At 46.2% G+C, this 24230-nt stretch overlaps 1 protein-coding gene across 3 annotated transcripts in view; it reads right to left on the bottom strand.

Moving 5' to 3' along the window:
* Positions 1 to 24230, bottom strand: part of NCOA3 (nuclear receptor coactivator 3) — an 81707-nt gene that overhangs the window by 8143 nt on the left and 49334 nt on the right. For 2 of the 3 annotated variants that reach the window (XM_058679509.1, XM_058679510.1), the window contains 14 exons: positions 18372 to 18476; positions 17539 to 17711; positions 16392 to 16492; positions 14643 to 14817; positions 13163 to 13351; positions 10416 to 10517; positions 9031 to 9171; positions 8621 to 8768; positions 7583 to 7974; positions 6272 to 7140; positions 5360 to 5492; positions 2916 to 3110; positions 1991 to 2230; positions 1766 to 1892 (listed from right to left, as the gene is read on the bottom strand). In XM_058679509.1, coding sequence (XP_058535492.1) covers positions 1766 to 1892; positions 1991 to 2230; positions 2916 to 3110; positions 5360 to 5492; positions 6272 to 7140; positions 7583 to 7974; positions 8621 to 8768; positions 9031 to 9171; positions 10416 to 10517; positions 13163 to 13351; positions 14643 to 14817; positions 16392 to 16492; positions 17539 to 17711; positions 18372 to 18457 — 3071 coding nt within the window. In that variant the 5' untranslated portion in view covers positions 18458 to 18476. The remainder of the gene's footprint in view (positions 1 to 1765; positions 1893 to 1990; positions 2231 to 2915; positions 3111 to 5359; positions 5493 to 6271; positions 7141 to 7582; positions 7975 to 8620; positions 8769 to 9030; positions 9172 to 10415; positions 10518 to 13162; positions 13352 to 14642; positions 14818 to 16391; positions 16493 to 17538; positions 17712 to 18371; positions 18477 to 24230) is intronic. The other variant, XM_058679511.1, reaches the window with a different exon arrangement.

Here is a 24230-nt window from a genome sequence, read left to right on the forward strand (position 1 = left end):
GGAAAATCAAACAAAGCACAGAAGAAAGAATAAAAACACTAAAATATCAATGACTACAGCCAGACAACTACCAAAACACCCTGGCTTTCCCTAACCCACAAAACACCTACTGACTACGCAATACCAAGTTCAGAACTGCAGCCCTAGGTGCCACAGTTCTCCGACACCAAGTGTGAAACACACTGTTGCTGGGCCTAGCGGCTAAAGTCCTCGCCTTGAAAGCCCCGGGATCCCATATGGGCACCAGTTCTAATCCCGGCAGCTCCACTTCCCATCCAGCTCCCTGCTTGTGGCCTGGGAAAGCAGTTGAGGACGGCCCAAAGCCTTGGGACCCTGCACCCACATGGGAGACCTGGAAGAGGTTCCAGGTTCCCGGCTTCAGATTGGCGCGCACCGGCCGTTGCGGCTCACTTGGGGAGTGAATCATCGGACGGAAGATCTTCCTCTCTGTCTCTCCTCCTCTCTGTATATCTGACTGTAATAATAAAGTGAATAAATCTTTATTAAAAAAAAAAGAAACACACTGCTGCGCACAACCAGAACACTCAGCTAACAAACTCACTTAGTTACATCACTATCTACGAACACTCAGCTAACAAACTCAGTTACATCACTATCTACGAACACTCAGCTAATAAACATACTTAGTTACATCACTATCAATCCACAAACTGGTTCCTTTTTCTCTTAATTTACCATACAGTTTGAGTCACAGTGGACACTGACCATGACTTCTTACAAGCAAATAGGTTAGAAGTTAAATCAGAGACTGACCCTCCATTCTTTCACAAAATGGGTAAGGGTACTCAGTTCCCCTCCACTATCATCACTGAAATATTCAGACAACTTTTCTCCCCGAAAAACTTCATCAATTTATGACTGTTAATGCTAAACAAGACGTAACTGCATAGAAACTTTGATGTTAAGTTTATACTCAGTTGTTATATATACTAAAATTGAGATGTCAAGGAAGTAGTTACAGGATGTGGTTAAGAACTTGCATTTTCTAACATATTGGTCACTCAATACCATGTTAATTAACTTCATGATGTTCTTAATGTCGATGTTTCTTCCTGTTGTTGAAGTTGTGTAGTGACATCTCACTGTAGGAGATGATATTCTACCAGCTCTACTTTCAGACCAAGGATGGTCTCCCAATGAAACTGTTGAATTTATCTGGACAATAAGATGCTGGGCTCTCGGCATGGTCCATACCCACAATGAAGGAATCGAGACTGGATATGATCTGTACCACTGTCACAATATGGAGGAATTCAATATGGGGGGAGGGCTTGGGGAATCCCAGAGTCTATGAAACTATGTCATAAAATTATATAAAATTTAAAAATAATCTTTAAAAAGAAATATTCAGACAACTTTAGAAAACAACTGTCTTAATCCACAGTAAGTTTCCAGACAGCTATAATGTATCCTTTGAACATCATTGATGAAATCACTGGCACTTATGCCTATCCTGTCACATCACACAGGAGCTGATCGCCCCCCGCCTCACGGAATTCTGGAAGGTTCTGAGTCCTAACCACTGACAGGCGGTGACACGGCACTCCGTAGCTCTCCTGGCTCCCTCCGACAGGCTGCACTGTTCACCTCAGCCTCACTTTGTTTCAGTGTTCTGAGAAGTGCCTTCCTTGGCCAAGTACCTCAGTTTCATAGAGAATTTTCTCATACTCTTTCAGGTTTGCCTGTATGCCCCCATAATCCAATACTAACTTGTCAACAGAGGTAACAACACAAAAAGCCTTACCTGGTTTGAGTCCCATGCGGGCCCTGTTCCATGGCCAGCATGCCATCCGGCCAGGAACCTGACTGGTTAGTTGGGGCTGCTTGGCCATAGGGGTTGACCCCCATTCCCACAGGAATCTCACCAGGCCCTGGGGGGAGGAGAAAAACACGCACATGTCCAAATAAGTCAACAGCAAAAATGACCTGAAATATTCAATTTTCTCTTTTCAATGAAGGGGACACTCACTCATTGGAAGTTGCTGCTGCTGCATCACTGGTCTCGCACCTGGGATGCTGTTAGAACGCAGGGGCAAGGAGGGCACAGAGCCTCCCAGTGCAGGTCTGGGTAAAGAGCCATTGTAATCTGCTGCTGGTCTGCCCATGGCACCTGAGCCCATGGGTTCCACTCGGCTGGCCTTTGGGTTCGGCAAGCCCCAGTCTCCCGAGGAAGGAGTCTGAGTCACAGCCATGTTTCTGTTTGGTCCACCTAAGACAGACAGAAATAATTAGGTCTTTCCCATGTTATTTACACTCCTCCTTATTTCGTGCAGTCATCATGCACCTCAATGCTGGCAACGAAGTGTTTTGCCACCATAAGAACAGGCTGGCCAACAGGACGGTGCTGACAGGTCACCACGCCGTGTGTTCATTTCAGGTTCAAAAAAGTCACAGCACTGAAAGACTCCAACAGTTTAAATAATCATATCAGTTATTTTTTTTTTAAATCAGATATATAGAGCGGAGGAGAGAAGAGAGGAAGATCCTCCGTCCACTAATTCACTCCCCAAGCGGCCGCAAGGGCTGGAGCTGAGCCAATTGGAAGTCAGGAGCCAGGAGCCTCTTCCAGGTCTCCCACGTGGGTGCAGGGTCCCAAGGCTTTGGGCCGTCCTTGACTGCTTTCCAGGCCACAAGCAGGGAGCTGGATGGGAAGTGGGGGCTACTGGGACTGGAATCAGTGCCCATATGGGATTCCAGCACCTTCAAGGTGAGAACTTTAGCCAGTAAGTTACCACGCTGGGCCAATACAGCAATTAAAATTTCAAGCATGAACGCTGGAGGGGAGAAAAGCTTATGATTGAGTCCCAATTATTTAACAGGTTTTAAGTTTTTTAAATTTTCTTTGCCAAAAAAGATTTTTTTCTCATCACAAACACGAATCAAAAATAACATACCCATATTTGAGCCATAATTTTCCTGGGTGTCCACCATCCTGGGATTTCCACCCATCGCAGGTTGCTTTGGTAACGTAGGGAAAGTACTGATATTCTTTCCGGGAGGACCTGAGCCAACAGAAACAGGGCTGTCTAGAGACACTGCTCGGTTATAGGGAGGGCGAACGGACTGTGCAGACTGGGGGCTTCTCAAACCTGGTGAAAACAGAAGCACTGTGTACACAAGTATCCTGACAATGCAAAACACACAAATCAATACCAAACACTGCAACTCCCCAACCCAGGGTGGCTTTCCTTCTCATGAAAATAAACATTGTCTTCCGCTACAAAGTAAACACTAGGGAGCTCAGGAAGCCTGCATCAGACTACAGTGCAAGTTCAAGTCCCAGCTGCTCCATTTCCAATCCTGCTTCCTGCTAAGTTTCCTGAGAGAGTTCAACCATGGTCTGTTTGGGGCACTTGCCACCAGTGGGAGATCCTGATGGAATTCCTGGCTTCTGTCTCCAGACTGGCCCAAGCCTGGCTCTCGTGGGCCTCTGGGGTGAACCTGCACATGAAGAGATCGCTGACCCTCTGTGTGTCTATCTATGCTTTTCAAGTAAAAGATTTTTTAAATTAAATAAATAAGGCCTGGCATGGTGGTACAGCATATTAGACTGCCACTTGTGGTGCCAGTATCCTGTACTGGTGTTTTAGTTCAAATCCCACTGCTCCACTTCCAATTCAGTTCCCCCAAAGTGCCTGGAAAAGTGGCAGAAGATGGTCCCAGCACTTGCGTCCCTGCCGCCCATGTGAGAGACCCAGATGGTGTTTCAGGCTCCTGGCTTCAGCCTCTGAAACATCTTGACCACGGAATATTCAACAATTCTGTCCAAGGTTTCTAAGAATCTTGCACATTCATTGCATGTATCCCCCAGCCCATTTAACTAATAAAGTTGGTGTGCTCTTTGTGAGGCACTGTAACTAATGCAGCACAAGACTCAGGCTCTGCCTTCCAGAGAATGGGGGCAGTTAACCAGCTGAGAAGTGCAACAGAGATGTACAATGGTGTTAGGAAATCCAGCAAGAAGCACATAACCTAATTTGGGATTGAGAGAGGGGGTATAAGAGAGAAAGCTGTAACAAGGTGGCCAGAACTGTGGCACAGCACATTAAGCCACTGTATGTGGTACCAACTCACATATGAGCACCAGCTGCTTCTCTTCCAACTCAGCTCCCTGCTAATGGGCCTGAGTAAGTAGTAGTAGAAGAGTCATGCGCTGGGGCCACTGACACTCACGTGAGAGACCAAAGGGAGTTCCTGGCTCCTGGTTTCAGCCTGGCCGTGGCCCTGTGCCAGCCATGGCTATTTGGGAAGTAAACCAGAAGACAGGAGGCTCTTCCCTCTCCCCTCAATAAATCTTTTAAGTCAATACATAAATACTAAGCCTCTTCCCTGCCCCTCCCCCTCAAAAAAATCCCATATTTCAAATACAACAGAAACCATTCTGAGGCTGAAATACTGATCACTTGTTGAGTCTAACATGTTCATTCCTATTCTGTTTTACTTAATATTGCAAAGGTTTCAAACTCCTATAGGTTCTTCCAACCAGACAGGTTGTCTTCTAATCAAATATGGAATGAAACATGGAATTTCCTCCTAACTTGGTTTTCTTGTTCCAATTTTCTATCCATTTCAGTTTAGGAAATAGCACCTCTGCAAATAGGAATAGCCATCATCAATTATTCCTTTATACTTGGTTCACACAATACATCCTCATTAAACTGATAAAGAAGCAAACACACAGGAACAAAGGAGAGGTTGGGAGAGACCCAGCAAACACTCAAGATGAAAACTCTCATGTTAAATGACAAAGTCCCCAAATTTTGTTTTTAACTATTTAAAAGGCAAAATTACAGAGAGGGAGGGACAAAGAGATAATAAACCAACCGGCTTATTCCCTAAAAGTCCACAATGGCCAGGCCAGAGCCAGGAACTTCTAGGTCTCCCATCAGATGCAGGGCTTTCCCAGGAACATTTGCAGGGAGCTGGATGGAAAGTGCCTCAGCCAGAATTAAACCAGTGCCGAGACGGGATACTAGCACTGCAGGCAGCAACTTCACCACTGTACTACAAAGCCAACCCCAAAGAACAGGTTACAATCTACAGATTGAACTGCTTTTTAATCCTCCTGTGTGTGGACAAGGACACTATATGCCCCAACACCCATTACTCATCTAGAATAATCAAAGATGAACATTTTCTTATAAGCACCATGATTACTGACATATGAGTTAGAAAAAGACACTACAAAAAAAAAAATCTAAGAAGTTTTTCAAATCACACACACACACACACACACACATATTAAAAACCAGTAAAAGAAACTGAGAGGCAGAATATCTGTGGTATGTTTATCAGTGTGCACAGACTGCAAAAAACCAACCTGTTGGTACTTTCTTACCCAAAGAATTAGCTCCTTGAAACATCTGCTGCTTGGTCCCCAGCTGACTACCATTTGTAGACATGGAATTGTAGAATTCAGAACTGGTTAGATCACCAAGAATAGCATCCAGGTTATCCAAGTCTCCAGAGCCCTGGAAGCAAAATTTTAAGAATCATATTGTACACATTCCTAGATGTACACACACACCAGAATACAGGAAATGCGAGCAAGCAGAAAACAAATTACCTGAAATGATAGTGCCCGACTTAAGGTTGTCTCCTTTATGGCAGCTTAAACCACTAAGATAAATACTGGATTTGGTGCTTTCAAATGGGGCATTTTTCAAACATTTGGTTCTCACACTGTACAATGTTCTGCAGCTGACCCTGGTCACTGCAGTGACCTGAGCCTCGTCTGTCGGGGATGTGAGTCTACACATTTCCTCTGTAAATAAGCGTCACTGGACATAAAAGTGACAGGCTGACACTCAGGAACACATTCTTAGGCACGCTCTCAAAACAGCTTTGGTCAACAAACTTGGCAAACACTAAGTTAAAGAAACTAAACCTACACCCAACTGTTGGTCTTCCCTAAGCCTTTTATCTGCTCTTTTATCAACAACCTCTGGTGTTCCTCAAAACACCAGATTTTATTGGAAATCTCCCTTTCCAATAATAATAAATAAATCTTAAAAAGGAAAAAAAAAGATTTCAAAATGGCCACTAAGAAGTTATATTTTTAAATATATACATCTGATATTTCTACACTATATCAGAGTAAACTTACTGATGCTGAAAGAATAACAGAACAAAAGATCAAGATTAATTTCCATAAACCAAACCTAAAACAAAAGAACTGGTGTATAACATATCGAAAGCAAATGATGAGACATGATGACTAAGTTGGGATAAGAGAGAGAAAACAAATTACCTCCTCGCTTGGTTCTGTTTTAATTTTTGTGTCCTTCCCTTGGCTTGAGCTGGCAGTGGTGGCGCTGCTGCACTGACCCATTTTAGTCTCTGCCGTGTCCACCTGGGGCTGCAGTTCCTTGGCGAGGGCATCGCTCGGCTCATCCCTGTCCAGCAGATACCTAAGCAGTGCATTATTCTCCTTCCTCTTGGGACTGAGCTGCTCCTGCTTAATGCTTCCCTCTGCGCAGCAAAGCGCGCTGCTCGTGTCCTTGCCGGTAGCCTCGGCAGTAATCTTGGCCACTTCGGCTGGCGAGTTCCCATTCTGCAGCAATTTGTGCAAAATCCGGTGCTTCTCTTGCAACAGCGACCCGTGCAGATTGGATGTGGAGGACACGCCCCCTGACGTCGAGGAGGATACTCCAGAGGGGCTGGTGATGCTGATGGAGGAGTCTTTAGAACTTGAGTCAAGGGGGGAATTGGTCAGAGAAGAATGCCCCCGGTCATCAGAGGAGCAGGTGAGTAGTTGAAGCAACTTTTTATGACCTTTGCTCTCTAAGGGGCCCCGCTGATTCTCTGACACCTCCACACTGCTCTCCTTACTTTCTCTGTCACTGAGGTGTTCTCTGCTATTTGACTGACACACTGAACTCTCCACTGGGTTCTGGTCACAGTACAAGCCAAGGGGACTTTTGGAATCCTGACTGTTTACTTTATTTGGTTGGGTTATATTCATATTTGGAGAGTTATCCAATTTGGGGCCTGGTGAAGACAGAGTTGATAAAAGAGAAGTGCCCACGCCTTCACTGATGGCTTGCAGGGCGCTGAGAGAGCTGCTGGAAAAGCTGTGGCTCCCGGTGGTGCTGGAAGACCCCATGGGAGAGTGCACACCTGGATTGAGAAGAGTTAGGAAAAGAAGCTATCAGACTAACACGTTACCACTTAATTCTTCAAAATTCACTTTAAAATAAATTTGTAACAATTACAGTGATATGGAAATAAAAGAAGATTTGCTTAAAAACAAAAATTAGAGCAGGCACTGGGCCCAGGAGTCAGGACATGGGTTAAGATGTGTGCATCACACACTGGAAGGTTTGGGCTCAATACCTGACCCTGGGAAGCAGCAGGTCACGGCTGAAGTAAGTGGAGCCTGTCACACAGGGAACCTGGACTGAGTTCCCAGCTCTGACCTCGGCCCTACCTGAGCTATTCCAAGTATTTGGGGGAATAAACCAGTAAACAGGAGCTCTATCTCTCCACTGGCAAAATGATTTTTTAAATTACCTTAAAAAAAAAAAAAAAAAAAAAAAGAAAGGAGTGCCAATATGAATACCTGCAACGGGAGAAAACTGATGCGAGGCCATCTTTGGACTACCGCGATGACGAGGCGAAATCATGATGTTCTGCTGGCTGGAGCCCAGACCAGGACTCCCGTGCGGGGGGCTGCTCATGTGGAGTCCATAGCTGTTGTTCTGGTACGAAGATGGTGACTGCATGCTCGGCCCAGGCGTCAGCGAGCTCATGTTACTGGAGCTCGCATACCTAGCTCCACTCATCTGCCCTGTGGTGCTGGGGTCTGCCACGCCATAGGTCCTGCTATTCAGAATCTGTAGGCCTTGGTTGGCTGACACGTTCATGCCACCCACAGAACTACTGCAAGCTGGGGCAGGAGCTCTAACGGCCTGTCCAACAGAGCTTGGGGTTGGCCTATACCCATTCTGTTCCCTGCAAAGAAAACCCACATCAAACCTTCACTACAAAATGCTAGCCCTGCACTACAGTCCTCAAACATTCCCAGAAAAGACATAGTAACTGCCTAGGAATTTAATTCATTAAATGCTCTTCCAACTGATTTGTCCAATTCAGGCACAAATCAGTTATCAACCTAAAAACCTACTTTAAAATAAGTGACAAAACTTCCCATGAGTACCGCCAGCACAGCACTGGGAACCAGAATCTTAGCCATAGGAGTTAGTCTGGAGGATCTTGCAAATTACTCAAGAATCCTTTCTCATGCATTACTCATTTACCATCAGCAACAGCGACAGTAAGAACACTTTATTCCTAAAGAGTACTTTCAAAATTTAAATTCAGACCCTAAAAGCAAAGGAGTGTATTATTTGAAATAAAAGAGAACAGAAGTAATCACATTATAAATGCGTTTTCCTCCAGCTTACCCAAGAAGTAATTAACGAACAAAAGTCATTTCCACATAAAACCTTAAAGAAAACATACCTTAAATCGAGGCATCTAAACGCATTTCACCAGATCTAAGCACCTTTCTGCTGCTTCTCCCATTTTATCTAAACACCAAAGCATCTTGGAAACACTAATGCATTTCACTCAAGAATATACGACAACACATCCCTACCTCTGGAGGAAGTGGGTTGACACAAAGCCGTGCCGGTCGTTAGTTACAGGATTGCGGAAGAGCTTGCTCTTTGTCTGTGCAGTCACGATGGTGCCATCAGCCAAGGAAAACCGGTACACTGGTGTTTCTGCATGGCCGTGGATGTAGGCTTCAGGGGAAATTCGCCAGCATTAGTAATGAGAAGCAGTGACATGAATATCCATAAAGAGAAAGCAATAGATTTTGAACATATTTTCAAAACACAAGGGAACAGTGTACTTACAACATTATGGACAGGCAAAAGTGTGCTCAAGATCACCTGCCAGCACAAACACCCACAGATAACCATGGGGATCGTATGCTCAGTAGATGCACTACAGCACACCCAAGACAGTGAGAAATGAGATGAAGAGTCAATTCAATTACTTTACCTTCTTGATAATGACGCTTCTGGGTCCCCGGCTGCCCGTCATTAAGGCTAAAAAATCTCTGGATACACCTTCGAATTGTATCTTCAAAGCCAGGCCTCATGGAGGACCTCAGTGAATTTGTATCTATATTGACAACTTTTCCTATTTAGTAGAAAATAAAGATTTAAACCCAACCAAGAATTACCAACACATTTAGCATTGCAAAACAAAATACATCAGATTTTCACTCCTCCACCTTCTCTGGTTCAAATTTCTGTTATATCCAGAGCTTGTCTTATTAGGTACAAAGTTCTACTTGCAATATTTGGTCTTTGCCCAGAATCCTGGCATAGAACTCCTAAAATGCTTGAACTGTCCTGTGTGATAAGAGCTCAGTTCTGCCAACACCATCACCCACCTTGTCCCAGCATGATGGGCTGCCACCAGCGGGTTGTGCCCAGGAACCAAATTCTATCGATTCCCAATCTTAAACTCTGAAGCTCCGTAACCATGAGCTTAAATACATCTATTCCCTCTGTAAGTGGCCTGTGCCCAGCAGTCCACTGTAGTGACGGGAAGGGACTGCTATGTAATGAGGTAGACGACTGTCAGTATACCCACATCCTCCATTGGAATGGTGGGGCTGAGTTCCCGGCTCCACCACCCTGCCACTCCACATGCTGGAAGTCAACAGTGCTAACTCTAATTTGTTGCCCCATCACCTACTTGGGAAGCCTAGATTCAGCTTCAGGTTGTCAACTCTGGGGTCTGGGCCAATGGGACATGTGGGAAGTAAAGCAGTGGATGAGACAGCACATGTGTGTGCTCTCTTTCAAATGAAAGTTAAAAAAATACCAGACGTGCGTTCTTTCACAATGAGGGAAGACGCTCAGATCATCTGAAACATTTATTTTCATCTCGGTGAGAAGCAGAGTGACAGAGACTGATCTTCCATTCCTGGGTTTAACACCCCAAATGCCAACAACAGCCAGGGGGCTGGGTGAAATGCAGGATGCCAGCTCCAGCTGGGTCTCCTGCATGGCTGGGTCCAAGGAGAACCAGGACGCAAGCTGCTCTCTGATGTGCTAAATGGACATCCTGGGGGGGGGGATTTAACCCACTGCACCACACTATCCACCACATAAGGGCACTTTTTTATGTGTTTACTTTAAAATTTGTCATTGATTTATTTTAGGGGCAGTGTTAGAGAGCAGAGAAATCTACCCACTGGGTTCACTCTCCAAATACTAAGAGCTTTAGTAAGAGTCTCTTAAGGTTCTGGAAGAAATCCACACGGAGCCACTGCTGCAGCCAGTGCAGCCTTGAGGACAGTGCCGTGCACAGTGCAGGGACAGGTCACTTTCACTGGAGATCATGGCGCGAGAAGGTGTATGTCCAGTTTTTACCTGAAAGATCATGTCTAGTAATAAAGCTCTCAGGGTTGGGTGGAAATGCTCTTTCTCCTGTGGTGATGCGGCGTGCCACACAGATCATGCAGGACTGCAAATCTGCAATAAAAAATGCAACCAGATAAGAACTTCCAGACACAGCCATTCAAGAGGTGAGTAGGGGCACCTACATGGGAGGGCGGCAGACTGTGGGGGTCCGGAGAGTGGGCTTGTGCATGGCCTGGGGGATGGCGCTGGTGGGGCATGTGGGGACCTGGGGACTCCTGCCCAGACGGGCAGAGCAAGCCTGGGGATTTCCCCACATCCTTGATCCTGGGTGGCTGGAGGGAGGGAAAGAAGGGGATAGTATGCTGGCCTGGTGTGCTGGTGGACCAGGCTTGGAGAACTTCAATCGGGCCTGGGTTTCAGGTCACGCTGCAGCATTCAATGGCAAAAGCCAAAATGGGGGGTGGGCTATACTGAACTTCATCAGAACAACCACTGGCACATGAAGATCTGTGGCTGGGAACAGGCCTAGCTGGGGAGTAAAGAGGATGTTCCAGCTGGCAGTTCCCACTGGTGAGTGCAAGAGCAGGAATGGGGCAGTGATCTGGGCTGGACATGGCTGTAGTGTCCCTTGGCATGGGTGTGGATAGGGTCTGGGGTGTGCCAGACTGGACTAGACTCCAGCTCCCACTGGTGTATGTGAGAGCCAGGGTAGACAGGAGATGGACTGGGCCTTGGTTCCCACTGAACCATGTAAAAGCTAGAGCCATACCAACAGCAAGAACCAGAATGGGTGTGGGCCAGTTGGGCATGGCTGCTGTTCCTCCCAAGACAGGAAGTAAACAATGTCAATCTGGGCCAAGGACCCACCAATGTGCGTGAGATCTGCCCAGGGAGATGTGATAGAGGAGCTTGGGGAACTCCTTAGCCAGGACACAGTCCCTGCAGGTGAGCACAAGAACCAAGGCTGGGAACAACCCAGACCAGGCCAAGTTATGGTACTCACTGACATACACGTGGGTCAGGTCTGGGGGCAGGTCAGGCTGGGCTAGTTCCTAACACCCACTGGCAGATCTGAGAACCAGGACAGGGTGCAGGAAAGGCTGGATCAGGCCACAACACAAACCAGTTCACATTAGGGCCAGAACTGGAGGCTGGCTGGGCTATGCTAGGCTTTAAGTTACCACTAGCATGACCTGGAACAAGGGGCAGATTGGGCTGGGCCAGTCTATAGCATCCGCCAAACTGGGCCACAGCACCCACCAGCACATGCAAGACTCTGGGGAGGAGGAGTGCAAGCCCAGTATGGTGGGGGATGCCCTGCCACAGGTGAGCATGAAAACTGGGTCAGGGACAGACCAGACTGGGCAAGGCTACAACACCTGCCGGCCTTCATGTGAACAGGATTATAGGGAGAGCCAGGCTGTGCTAACCATCTGTATCCACAGGTGCATACATAAGCCAGAGTATGTGCAGGTTAGTTGGGCTATGCTGCAGCATCAGCTGGCAAGTGCTCAAACTGGGTACAAATACTGCCAAGCTAGACTGCAGAACCACCTGGAAAATGTAAGATCCAGGGCTGGGAGTGGGTCCAATAGGGAAACAGTGGGCACCTCTTTGATGGGCTGCAACTCCCACTGTTGAACATGGGCTACAGGCGGGCCTGGCTAGACAGGTGGTGGCACGTGCTGGCAAGAGCATGGGCTAGCTAGTGGGGTTGGTAGGGTTGAGCTAGACTTCAATGCCCATTGACATGTACAAGAGCTGGACGGAATGTGGGACAGACTGGACTGGTCTACCACACATACTGGAGAGCATAGCAAGCAGCGCAGGAGGTGAGCCTGGTGAGGGTTACTGGGGGTCATTCCAACTAAGCTATAGTTTCCACTGGTGTACGTGAGGGCAGACTGTGTGGTGGGCAGGCCTGGGCTGATTTATGTAGCAGATGGGGCTGGAGATAGAATCGATGCAGCAATTGCAACCACCAGTGTGTGCACAGGCTGATGTGGGTGACTAACAAGCACATACAAGACAGGCCTGGGATCACTCAGATGAGGTTTCCTTGGGGGTTCCCCAAACTGAACCACTGGACTCAGAACTCTAACCCTGGGGAGAATTGCAGAATTGGTGGACTGACCATAGAGTGCTTGTGTCAGAACTGGGCCATCTCAGTGGAAAGGTCGTGGACAGCATACGCAGATGCACATGGAGGATTTGGCAGTCCATTGGGGCCTGTAGAGGACATCTAGTACCATGGCAGAAAAAGGAGGGCAGAACTGGACAACTACCCCAGCCAAGCGTTGACAGCAAACATCTGGGCGAATGGAGACTCTAGGGTGGACTATGTCAGCCAATGGTCCTTGGAAGGATTTCCTCATTCTTGGAGCAGCAAGACTGATAGCATTTTGTAATTATCAAAACCACTCGACCAGAGCCCTTGGAGCATGCCCTACCTCAGGGAACCTGGGATGACAGCAGGTGGCCGTTTCCCATACCCAGGTACTGAGGAGGCTGCATGTGGCTTCCTCCCAACATCTCCCTTCCCCCAGACAAGAAGAAAAAGAAAATCCGGTCTCAACACGTTCTCACCCACTTTCCCCCAATCCTTGACCCTTTCCACCAAAATAAAATTTCTATTAAAAAAAAAAAAAAGAAGAAAAAAGTTGAGCGGGGACAGGGAATCCAACAAGAGCCACAACAGTGCGAGTTCCACAACTCCAAGTCTTCACTGAACTTCGCAGACATGGAAGTACTCTCACCTTCCCCTTCCTCCATCATGGCCCGGGGCTGAGACAGGGCAAAGCATTGCATGGTTTCATATCTCTGGCGCATGTCAGGACTGGTGTTCGGATCATCCAGAAGGTCATGCGACGTTTTCATCAGCATACGGCAATTGAATGTATGACTTTTTTGTCTCTGGGTCTCATTCGTCCAAGAAACCCCATTGACTTTGGAAGACAAATGGAAATCATGTTTAGAGAACGTGGGTAACTAGAAGAATGAGTATCAGGAGTTCAAGCTGCATTTTTTAAACATATTTTTCTTATTTGAAAGGCAGAATTACAGAGAACGAGTCAGAGAGAGACCGTTCACTCCTCAAAAGGCCGTAACAGCCAGAGCTGCTCTGGCCCAAATCTGGTAGTCAAAAAACTCTTCCAGGTCTTCCTGTGGGTACAGGGTCTATCTTCTGCCGCTTCCCCAAGTGCATTAGTTGGGAGCTAAACTGGAAGTGGAGCAGTGGGATTTGAACCAGCGCCCACAGGGTTGCCAACACAGCAAGTGGAAGCTTGGTCTACTACCTGACAGTACCAGCTCCCAAGCTGCATTTTTCATTATGCATGTTTTCCATAACAATGACACTAACATTTCGCAGTGGCAATACATAAAGCATCCAAATAATTACAACTTGAACAACTGTATATTTTATTAATTCACTCCATATTCTGACCCTATGAAATACCAAATTTTGAATTCCCTATGGCCATATTTGAAAAGTTTGCTATTGGGGCTGGTGTGGTGCCTCAACAGGTAAATCCTCCTGCAGGTCCGGCAACCCAGATGCCTCAGCTGCATGTACTGGCTGCTCCACTTCCTATCCAGCTCCCTGCTTATGGCCTGGGAAGCTGAAGAGAATGATCCAAAGCCTTGGGACCCAAAAGAAGCTCCTGACTTCAGACTGGCTCAGTTTCAGCCACTGAAGTCATTTGGAGAGTAAAACAGCAGATGGAAAAATCTTTTTGTCTCTCCTTCATTCTGTAAATCAATTTAATATAAATAAATAAATATTTTTTATAAGTTCACTATCGAGTCTGCGGCTGTGGCTCAGCCAGGTAAGCCAGAGCTGCATGCCATGTGAGTGCTGGTTCCAGTCCCTGCTGCTCCACTTCCCTTCCCAGGTCCCTGCTGATGTGCTGAGAAAGGCAGAACACAGCACAAGTACTCAGGCACCCTGCCTCCCACTCAGGCAGCCCAGGCAGTCTCCTGGCTCTGGCCTGCGTAAGCCCGAGCTGCTGCAGCCCAGGCTACCACGGATCCTATCACGCTCTCTTTCTCTCTTTCGCCCTCCCTCCCTCCCTATAGCTTTGCCTTCCAAATAAAGAAGTCGTTTTTTTTAAGTTTGCTATTCACTACTTGCCTTTACATGCAAGTTTGATCTGTTGCTTCCTTAAACATTCATTCTATTTTAAAAGAAATGATAAGAGGGAAACATTAAACATTGCTACACATGTAAGAGCCTACCTGTAGACTTTGGCAAGTTCTTAAGAAAATCCTTTCTATCTTCTTCATGTAAGATACTGTAGACACTTGTGTTAACCAGGTCCTCCTGCTTATACTGCAAATACTGGGTAACATTTTCTGACACAAACACAATGTTTCCATCTCTATTCACCACAAACAGGAAACCATCCAATGCCTGAAAAGGGATATGTTAGTTGGGCTGTTAGTGATATAACTGCACCCCCAAACTCTTAACTGAAATCTTGGTCCTCAGCATGACTGTATCTAACAACAGGGTCTCCGAGGAAGTGACTAAGGAGAAAGGGGTTGTAAGGTGGGGACCCCACTCCAGGCAGACTGGCAGCCAGGAACCCCCATAAATGTCAAGTGACACACCAAGAAGAGAGACCAACTCCACTGCCACCTTCATCTTACCCTCCCAGCTCCAGACCGGCAAGCAGTAAACTTGGTTGGTAAAGTCCCACGATCAAGTGGTGTCCTATCAGGGTAGCTTTAGCTGACTCAGACAGCAGCCTTGGCAGTAAACAAAACTTGAAAATTTAAACAATCACTACAAACAACTGAGAGCCATCATTTCTACCAAAATTATTACTGCCAAAACACAAGGATTACCCCCACCCCCCCCCAAAAAAAAAAGCATTAGGTTTTTCTTATTTTCAGTGTTGTTTACAAAGCTGAGAAAGATGTATGCCCAAATGGGCTGATGATTAGGGAAGGGTCAGAGCACGGAGGCAGGTGAATAGGACAAATGTTTCCAATTAGATGGGTAACAGCTCCTCTGGCTAATCCTCCACCTCCAAGTGTTAGGATCTCAGATAGGTGCCAGTTCATGTCCCAGCTTCTTCACTTCTGATCCAGTTCCCAGTTCGCGGTCTAGGAAAGCAGTGGACAACTGCCCAAAACCTTGGGACCCTGCACTGGGTGGGGGACCCAGAAGAAGCTCCTTGCTCCAAATTGACTCAGCTCTGCCCACTGTAGCCATTTGGGGAGTGAATCAGCAGATGGAAGATCTTTCTCTCTGTAAATCTGCCTTTCCAATAATAAAAATAAATCTTTTTTAAAAAGTTCCAATTTTTTATTCTCCTGTATTTGTGAAGTGGAGGAGTGGAGGAGCACTAACCGACACAGCAGCTGCCACCTGACACTGCGTCCATACAGAATCGCAAGCTGGAGGTGCAGTGCTTCTGCTGCCAATCGAATTCCAAGGTTTTCTTTAAAATATTTAATTTCTTATTTGAAAGTCAGTCACAGATAGAGGGGAAGAGACAGAGACAGACTGATTCACTCCCCAGATGGCCACAACGGCCAGTGCTGGGCTAGGCCAAAGCCAGGAGTTTCATTCAGTCTCCCACATGAGGGGCAGGAGCCCAAACACTTCAGTAATCTGCTGCTTTTCCTAGGCCATTCTCATGGAGTGAGATCAGAAGTTGGAGCAGCCGGAACTCAAACTAGTGCCATTTGGAACGCAGGTATCAAGGTGGGGGCTTTACCTGTTATGCCACAGTGCCAGCCCTACTCCCAGTCCCTGCTGATGAGTCTGGTAGAACTGTAAGACGGCCCCTTGCAGGGGACTCTATCACCCATGCAGCAGATGTGGATTGAGATCCAGGCACGTGGCTTCAACCTGGCCCAGCCCCAGTTTCTAGGGTCATGTGGGGTGTGAGCCAACAGATGGGAGACCTCTGTATATCGTGTCTGTCTGTCTCTCTCTCTCTCACAGCATTGGATGGCGAATGTTTCCACACTTGCCTGAAGCAGCAGAGGGCCCAAAGAGTCTTTATCAATCACTCCCTGACCTGTCGAAGACACGTCAGCTTTCTGAACATCATCATCGTTGCAAATCGTTTTTCCTGAAAAGACAAGAGACAACTCTATGAATATAGCACATGTATGTAAGTTACAGATCTGACACAAAGACACATATGCATACATACACACATAAAGAAAATGTCCTGATAAGAGGATGCCATGATTGTACATTAAAATTGTTGAATAATTACCCAGAAAAAAAAGATACCCTAAATTCATTCAGCACTAAATGCATCACCTCATGGTGCCCTGAAACAGAACTAACATGTGATATGGCAACAATGACATTCCAATTCTGTTGACTGTTTCCTAAAGAGCAAAGACAGTGCATGCATTTACCCTTGCACACGGCCACTAACCCCAAGTAGCTGCAGGCTGTCTAAAGAAGGCAGCAGAAGGGCAAAATGCAGAAGCTGGAGCTGTGAGCAGCACGGGAAGAACGCCCCCCGCAGGCCAGCAGGAGAGTCCAGGGGCTAATCCTCGCCTTGCACGTGCTGGGATCCCATATGGTGACAGCTCGTGTCCCAGCTGCTTCATTTCTCTTCCAGCTCCCTGCCTGTGGCCTGGGAAGGCAGTGGACAACGGCCCAGAACCTTGGGACCCTGCACCCACATGGGAGACCCGGAAGCTTGTGGCTTGAGATCGGCTCATCTCTGGCCGACGCAGCCACTTGGGGAATGATCTTTCGTGTTTCCTTCTCTCTGTTTATCTGCCTTTCTGATAAAAATAAAATAAAATCTTCTTATAAAAAAGAATGCCACCTACAACCCCAGCTGCCCATACGGGCACAGGTAAAAGTCCAGGCTGCTCTATTTCCAATATAGCACTCTGCTAATGATATAGAAAAAGCAGAACCATGAGGACCTGGGTGCAGCTCCTGCCTTCTGGTTTCACACTGAGCCAGCCCCGGCCACAGTGGCCATCTGGAAACAAACCAGTTGATAAAAGCTCACTCTCTCTCACTCCCCCCTGCTTTTGTAACACTGCCTTTCAAATAAATAAACCTTTAAAACAAAAGGGAGGTGGGACATAAACAACAAGAAGTTTCTCCCCCAAAAACTTGAGTGTTTTTCTTACTTTGTATTACCTTGCTCTTTTATCTGACGAATCTGTCTTACTGTCTCCTTTAAAATCGCGCATTTATCTGGCTTGACATTGAATGTGTCAATATCACTCAGATTTGCAGAGATCAGTTCGGCCAGTTCTTCAATATATTTGCTCTCCTGTTCTCGTCTCCACTTTTCACCTGTGCATGTGAGACTGAGGAAACAGAGAGGCACGACATTCCCGTCAGCTATCATACAGCAGCACTGCTTTCACACGTAAGCAAACCAAACTGAGCTAACGGAAACTCAAAGCACTGTCCTGTAATCGGCATGTTAGCAGAAATTCATGCAAACCTAAATTCAACTCCATCTTTTCGCTAAATGGCCTTGAGTAGAGCTAGCCTTAGCTCCTTTATCAGGAAAGCAGGAATAAGTAAGAGAGATAGTAAGAAATAACAAAAACAGTGACAACTACTTATAGTTCATGCTGACCATTAATTTTTCAGACCATTTATCTTTCAATTATCATAGTAAAACTCAAAGGACAGAGATCTTGACTTAAGGCTAAGAGCAGTACCATTGAAAAACCAGCATTGGTTTACCTTCTGGCTTTGTAAAGAAAGAGCGGTACAGGCTCACACGGTCAGAATCAAAGATTCTTCCCAAATCTTGGTCGTCTGCTCCTCAGTGCTCCCCTGACTGTTGGCAGAATGCTCTTCCATGGGAACCAGCCCCTTATGAACCTTTACTAAGGATGCTCCCCTCGTTAGGACCGCCCGTCGGCACGGAGAAGGTTACTAAGTGGAAGCAGACATGCTGCCTTCCCACAGGGCGCAGCTGGGCAGGGGAGGCCAGGCCCACATGAAGCACATACCCTGGTCCCGGGGTATCACACTGCAGCTTACGCTTTCGCGAGTCACTAGCCCGAGGATCCAAGGAGTTCTCTCCTGGTCCACTCATTTTGAATATTCATCAGCAACTAAGGAAGAATAATTAGGCAGACACGAGCATTATGAAATATTCATGACTCGATGACAATGTTGTAGGGTGGAATGACCACATCCAATACATCAGTATCACTTTCCAGTTCTAAAATGTCAGACAAATCAGCACACTTTGTCACAAACTATAATACTGCAACTACCCAAGTTCATGTGCCAGCGTAAGTATTCAGAATGTTCAACTTGGAGGCAGAAGTGCTTCCAAATCCTGGGATGAGTACTGTGGCATAGGAGTTGAGCTGCTGCCTCGAAGGTCGGCATCCCAAATCCAAGTGCAGGTCCAAGCCCCTGCTGCTAAGCTTCCCACACAGCGTTCCCGCTAACAAAGCCTGGGAAAGCAGCAGCAGATGAGCCAAGGGCTGGGGCCTCTACCCCACACAGCAGACTCACTGCAAGCTGCACTACTGCCTTTAGCCTGTACCAACCTCGGCTCTTGGGCATCTGGGGAGTGAGCCAGTGGACAGGTCTCTTTTTTCCTTAATCTGTGCCTCTTTATAACTCAAATAAACAAATAAGCTTTAAGAGAAAAAAAAATACACTGTCCTCCTATACAATAACAAGAAAAGGAGATTGCCAAGTCTTCAATGCTGACAAAACCCTCAACTTTATTTATACAGTAATACCTTATCTTGTAATTTGGTAAGAGGTCTCCAGGGCCCAGTGCAATAGCCCAGTAGCTAAAGTTCTCACCTAGCATGCCCCAGGATTTCATATAGGCACCGGCTCATGTCCCTGCTGCTCCGCTTCCCATCCAGTTCCCTGCCTGTGGCCTGGGAAAGCTGTGGAGGACAGCCCAAAGCCTTGGGACCCTGCACCTACATGGGAGACCCAGAAGCACCTCCTGGCTTCTGATCAGCTCAGCTCCGGCCACTGCAGCCACTTGGGGAGTAAACCAGGGAATAGAAGATCTGTCTCTCTTCCTCTCTATACATCTGCCTTTCCAATAAAAATAAATAAAGATTAAAAATAAAAGAGGTCTCCAAATGATAGAAGTCTGACTTCCCCAGGCTCTTTCCTGGCAGGTCCCTTTGGGAATCTCATTCATACTAATCCCCAGGTGAGTTCTCTCTTCCATCACAAGGAAATAAACCCAGAGTACGGGAACGACATGCTACAACTGGCGTACATGTTCCTGAGGTTGAGGGGACATTTTGACATTGATGCACAGAGCACCAATTATTTTGATGTTTGTTTTTTTTTAATTTATTATTTTTATTGGAAAGGCAGATATAAATAGAGGAGAGACAGAGAGGAAGGTCTTCCGTCCAATGGTTCACTCCCCAAGTGGCTGCAACGACTGAAGCTGAGCCAATCCGAAGTTGGGAGCCCGGAGCTCTTCCGGGTCTCCCACGTGGGTGCAGGGTCCTAAGGCTTTGGGCTGTCCTCAACTGCTTTCCCAGGTCACAAGAAGGGAGCTGCATGGGAAGCGGGGCTGCCGGGATTAGAATCAGCACCCAGAGAGGATCCCGGTTTGTGCAAGGTGAGGACTTTAACCACTAAGCTATCACGCTGGGCCTTTGATGTTTCTTGATAGAAATAGAGTATAGAATAGCTAAAGATTTATTAAGAAAAAATGTAGGGTATTTCCTGAGAAAAAGAAGTCACTTTAACACACAGTAGCCAATAATTTAACTTAAGACACCTTCTGCCTTCACTTACTAATAATTTTATCGGTACTAAATTTTCTTTTAGGAAATGACAATAAGAATCATTCAATTCTATATCAATAGTCAAACATTGTAAAGCACTTTTAATGAGAAACAGCCCAAATAATACAAATGTCCACTAGGTGGCACAAAACTATCAAGAAGGAAAACAAGACTAAAATTTAAAAAAGAATGAAGATGCTGATTATACTTAAAATAAGTAGTTTTAAAAATCCAAATCACATGATAAATAGTCAGGATTTCTGAATTATATCACCACAATCATTAATGTAATAGGTATATATTAAGTACTACTGAAACCCATTTTATAATTTTGGCAGTAAAGGATAAAGAACAGATGTCTGAAAAATGTGTATTCTCTTTGACATAATTTTAAATGAAACAGAGAAAATCACTTGAACTTGACTGAAAGTGTCTCTTTTTTTTTTTTTTTTGGTTTTCCTTATTTTAATTACTATTGCACAGAAACAGAGAAAATCACTTGAACTTGACTGAAAGTGTCTCTTAAAACATAACTCAGGATCACACAATCTCAGGAAATCTACAATTTTAAACAATTTCAAGCCAAAGAAAGTCATCAGCAGGATTAGCTTTGTGGCGTAGTGGTTACCATCACTGCCTGCAACACCACACTACCTGTGGGCACCGGCTCGGGTCCCAAAGGCTTCACTCTCCACCCAGACCCCTGCGGCACAGGAGGCCATAGCCTGGTCCAGCACCAGCCACTGCAGCCTTCTAGGGTCTGTCACTCTCTATAACTCTTTCAAATAAATATACAGATCTTGAAATTCAAGCCCAGAAAAGTAATCATCATAAAAGACAAAGTCTAGATTTCAAAACCTACCAGAAATGAATGCAACATTTGATCCTAGACTGACTAGATCCTATACCATGTAAGAGAAAAGGCACCATTAGCGGTCAGCAAACCCGACAGCGGACCAAGCAGGCATCTGTGCCCCTGAGCCGCCTTTGTCGAAGGGGCACCAACATCAAAGCAGACTACCGATGGCCGCTGCCAGCTTCTAGAAATTCAATCTCATGGAGAACCTGGTTGTTGTCTTACTCTCCTTAATGCTGCAGGCCTTGGGGGAGCTTCAGTCCTCGTAGTATGAGCCTTAGTTGAAAGCAGGAGGAAATAAAAAGACGCAGGACAGCCCCTCAGACAAAAGCAGCCTGGAGCTTTCAGCAGTAAGTAACTTCTGCGTTGTTAATTTGCTGCTATAAATCACATTGTTCTTAATAGAAAGCTTTCATTTTGAAAATATACAACTCTTCAACATCCTTAGGCAAAGCCTCACAGTTAATTTAATGTTTGCACTCTGGTACCTGTTAACAAGAGGGGCTTGATAAAAGAACAGGAGGGGATTCTTAGATCTTTTTAATAAAATGTTGCCTTTGTATTGTACAGAACATGTAGAATATGCTCTTTAAATTAGTTGATAATTTTAAGAGGTAGAGATGCATTTTTGTTATAAGCTTAAAACAGGACCCGGCGCAATAGCGTAGTGGTTAAAGTCCTTGCCTTTCACACACCAGGATCTCACATGGGCGCTAGCTCTAATCTCGGCGGCCCTGCTTCCCATCCAGCTCCCTGCTTACGGCCTGGGAAAGCAGTCGAGGATGGCCCAAAGACTTGGGACCCTGCAACCGCATTGGAAACCCGGAAGAGCTCCGGGCTCCTGGCTTCAGATTGGTGCGGTTCCAGCTGTTGCAGTCACTTGGGGAGTGAACCACTGGACAGAAGATCTTCCCATCTCTCTCTCCTCCTCTCTGTATATCCACCTTTCCAATTAAAAAAAAAAAACTTAAAACAATTCCTAATTGGCGCCAGCACCATGGTACAATATGCTGAGCCTCCCACTATGATAAAGGCATCCCACGTGGGTGCCAATCCACATCCTGGCTGTTCCAGTTCCAATCCAGGCCCCTGCTCATGCCCTGGAAAAGCAGTGAAGAACAACCCAAGTGCTTTGGACCCCAGCATCCATGTGGGAGTGAAAAACAGAATTTGAATAAATAAGTAAATAAATTTTAAACCACTCAGCATTTTTTTTTTGAAAGACAGATATAAAGAAGCAGATACAGAGTTAAAGATGTCCCAACCGCTGGTTCACTCCCCAAGTGGCCACAATGACTGGGGCCGAGCCACTCTGAAGCCAGGAGCCAGGAGCCTCCTCCAGGTCTCCAACGTGGGTGCAGGGTCCCTCCTTGTGGCCTGGGAAAGCAGTTGAGGATGGCCCAAAGCCTTGGGACCCCGTGTGAGAGACCTGGAAAAAGTTCTTGGCTCCTGGCTTCGGATCAGCACAGTACCGACCATTGCGGTCACTTGGGGGGTGAATCATCAGACGGAAGTTCTTTCTCTCTGTATATCTGCCTTTCAAATAAAAATAAAAAATAAATCTTAAAAAAATCATCAAAATAACAATACAAAAAAAAGAGGAAAAAGAAAAAGCAGGGGACAGGGAGGGGAGAAGGGAATGGGAATCAAAGCCTCTGGGAAAACCTGAGACAGGCACTCCATAAAGGCTGCACTCCAAATTCCAGTTTCCAATCAGCGCTCCTACTCAGACAACTCTGCGTAGCTGCCACAAAGTTCATCTATGGGCTTAACGCTGGAGATGATTTTTTCCCCGAAATATCACGCAGATTACAAGGCTTTCTGGATATGTTACCGCAAGCTGGTCACCTGTGTATTTCACAGGCAAGGGGAAGAGACAAGGGCATGACCATGGGGCCATCATGAAAATCTCACTGATCAGACGATTCTTCCAAGGTCTCCTGCCTCCGCTTCCTGTTACCCACGGGATCACAAGAAGAAATGCAAGGAGAAGGCAAAAGAACAAATGCTTTTAAATAAAAAAAACACCCAGATCCTTTTGTTTTGCTGACAACAATTTAGCTTTGGGAGGCTACGATATAGTTGAGATAATGCAATCAATTTTTCAGTTTTTGTGCAATTACAGCTCCAACAGCAGGCCCTCTGGGCACAGGCCGCAGATGAATGGCACCACAGCACGAGTAACTCCCGCAGTACCAGAAGAGAAAACGTGCACAATTACAGGCTGCAGCACCACAGCAATCCAGCCAATAGGAAACTGTCTGCAGACACCTTCTAAAAACAGACAGGAGTCCACTTCTGGTATCCACAACACCCAGCTCTGGCAAAGGCCTCATCCACAAGGAAACAGGGCAGACTGGAGTCCTGCGCATTTCTTGCCCTTGCTACTTGTTTGTAATCCCAGCATCTCAGGAAAGGGATGCAGCAAGCAACAACAAAGTCATTCTACGTTTACTATACGACCTGAACTGAAAACCGTCCGAACAGGAGTCAATCACTCTACACACACAGCCTCTCCTCTCCTTTTGGATGCCTGCTTTTCACTCAAGCACACAGGTTGACTACAAAGCTCCTTCAAGTTTAGTTCAGGCTGGACCCTGACGAGGCTGCATTCCATCCCACCTCCACAGGGCCTCTGCGACCAGGCTGGGCCTGCCATCGGCACACCCGGGGGCAGCTACAACAGGCTTTTCCACCTCTGCACGGACAGCAGAGCAGTTCACACGTCCTCACTGCGCACGAGCAAAGCAAGTCTGTTCCACCTAAACAGAATTAACCTCTTCTGACAGCATCCTAACCAGCTGCGAACTCCTGTTCCTCTTACAAGGCATGGATCTATCTGCTATGTAATTCTAGGTCTGAGCTTCATACACTTTAAATTGAGCTTCATTTTAAACACGTCATCCTTTTTTTCACTACCCGCACCACCAACACCCTCCAAAGTAATCTATGTTGAAAGAGTTTTGGTAAAAGATAATCCCTGAAACACTTTGTTTTGTTTCTAACCTCAAGTCACTCCTTTGTTTTTAAATCTTACATCCAGCTAAAATATTAAGATCACCATCAACTGACACCTTCCCCAATTCTCCCAGAGAAAGCTCTCAACGCTTTCATATCTTATCCTAATATTTTCGTATTTTGGGTCCCTGTACTCACATGGGAGATCCAGAAGTTCTTGGATCCTGGCTCCTGGCCTCACCCTGGCTCAGCCATAGCAATTGTGGGCA

The sequence above is a fragment of the Ochotona princeps genome, chromosome 22 (assembly GCF_030435755.1).
Source record: "Ochotona princeps isolate mOchPri1 chromosome 22, mOchPri1.hap1, whole genome shotgun sequence".
Classification (NCBI taxonomy): Eukaryota; Metazoa; Chordata; class Mammalia; order Lagomorpha; family Ochotonidae; genus Ochotona; species Ochotona princeps.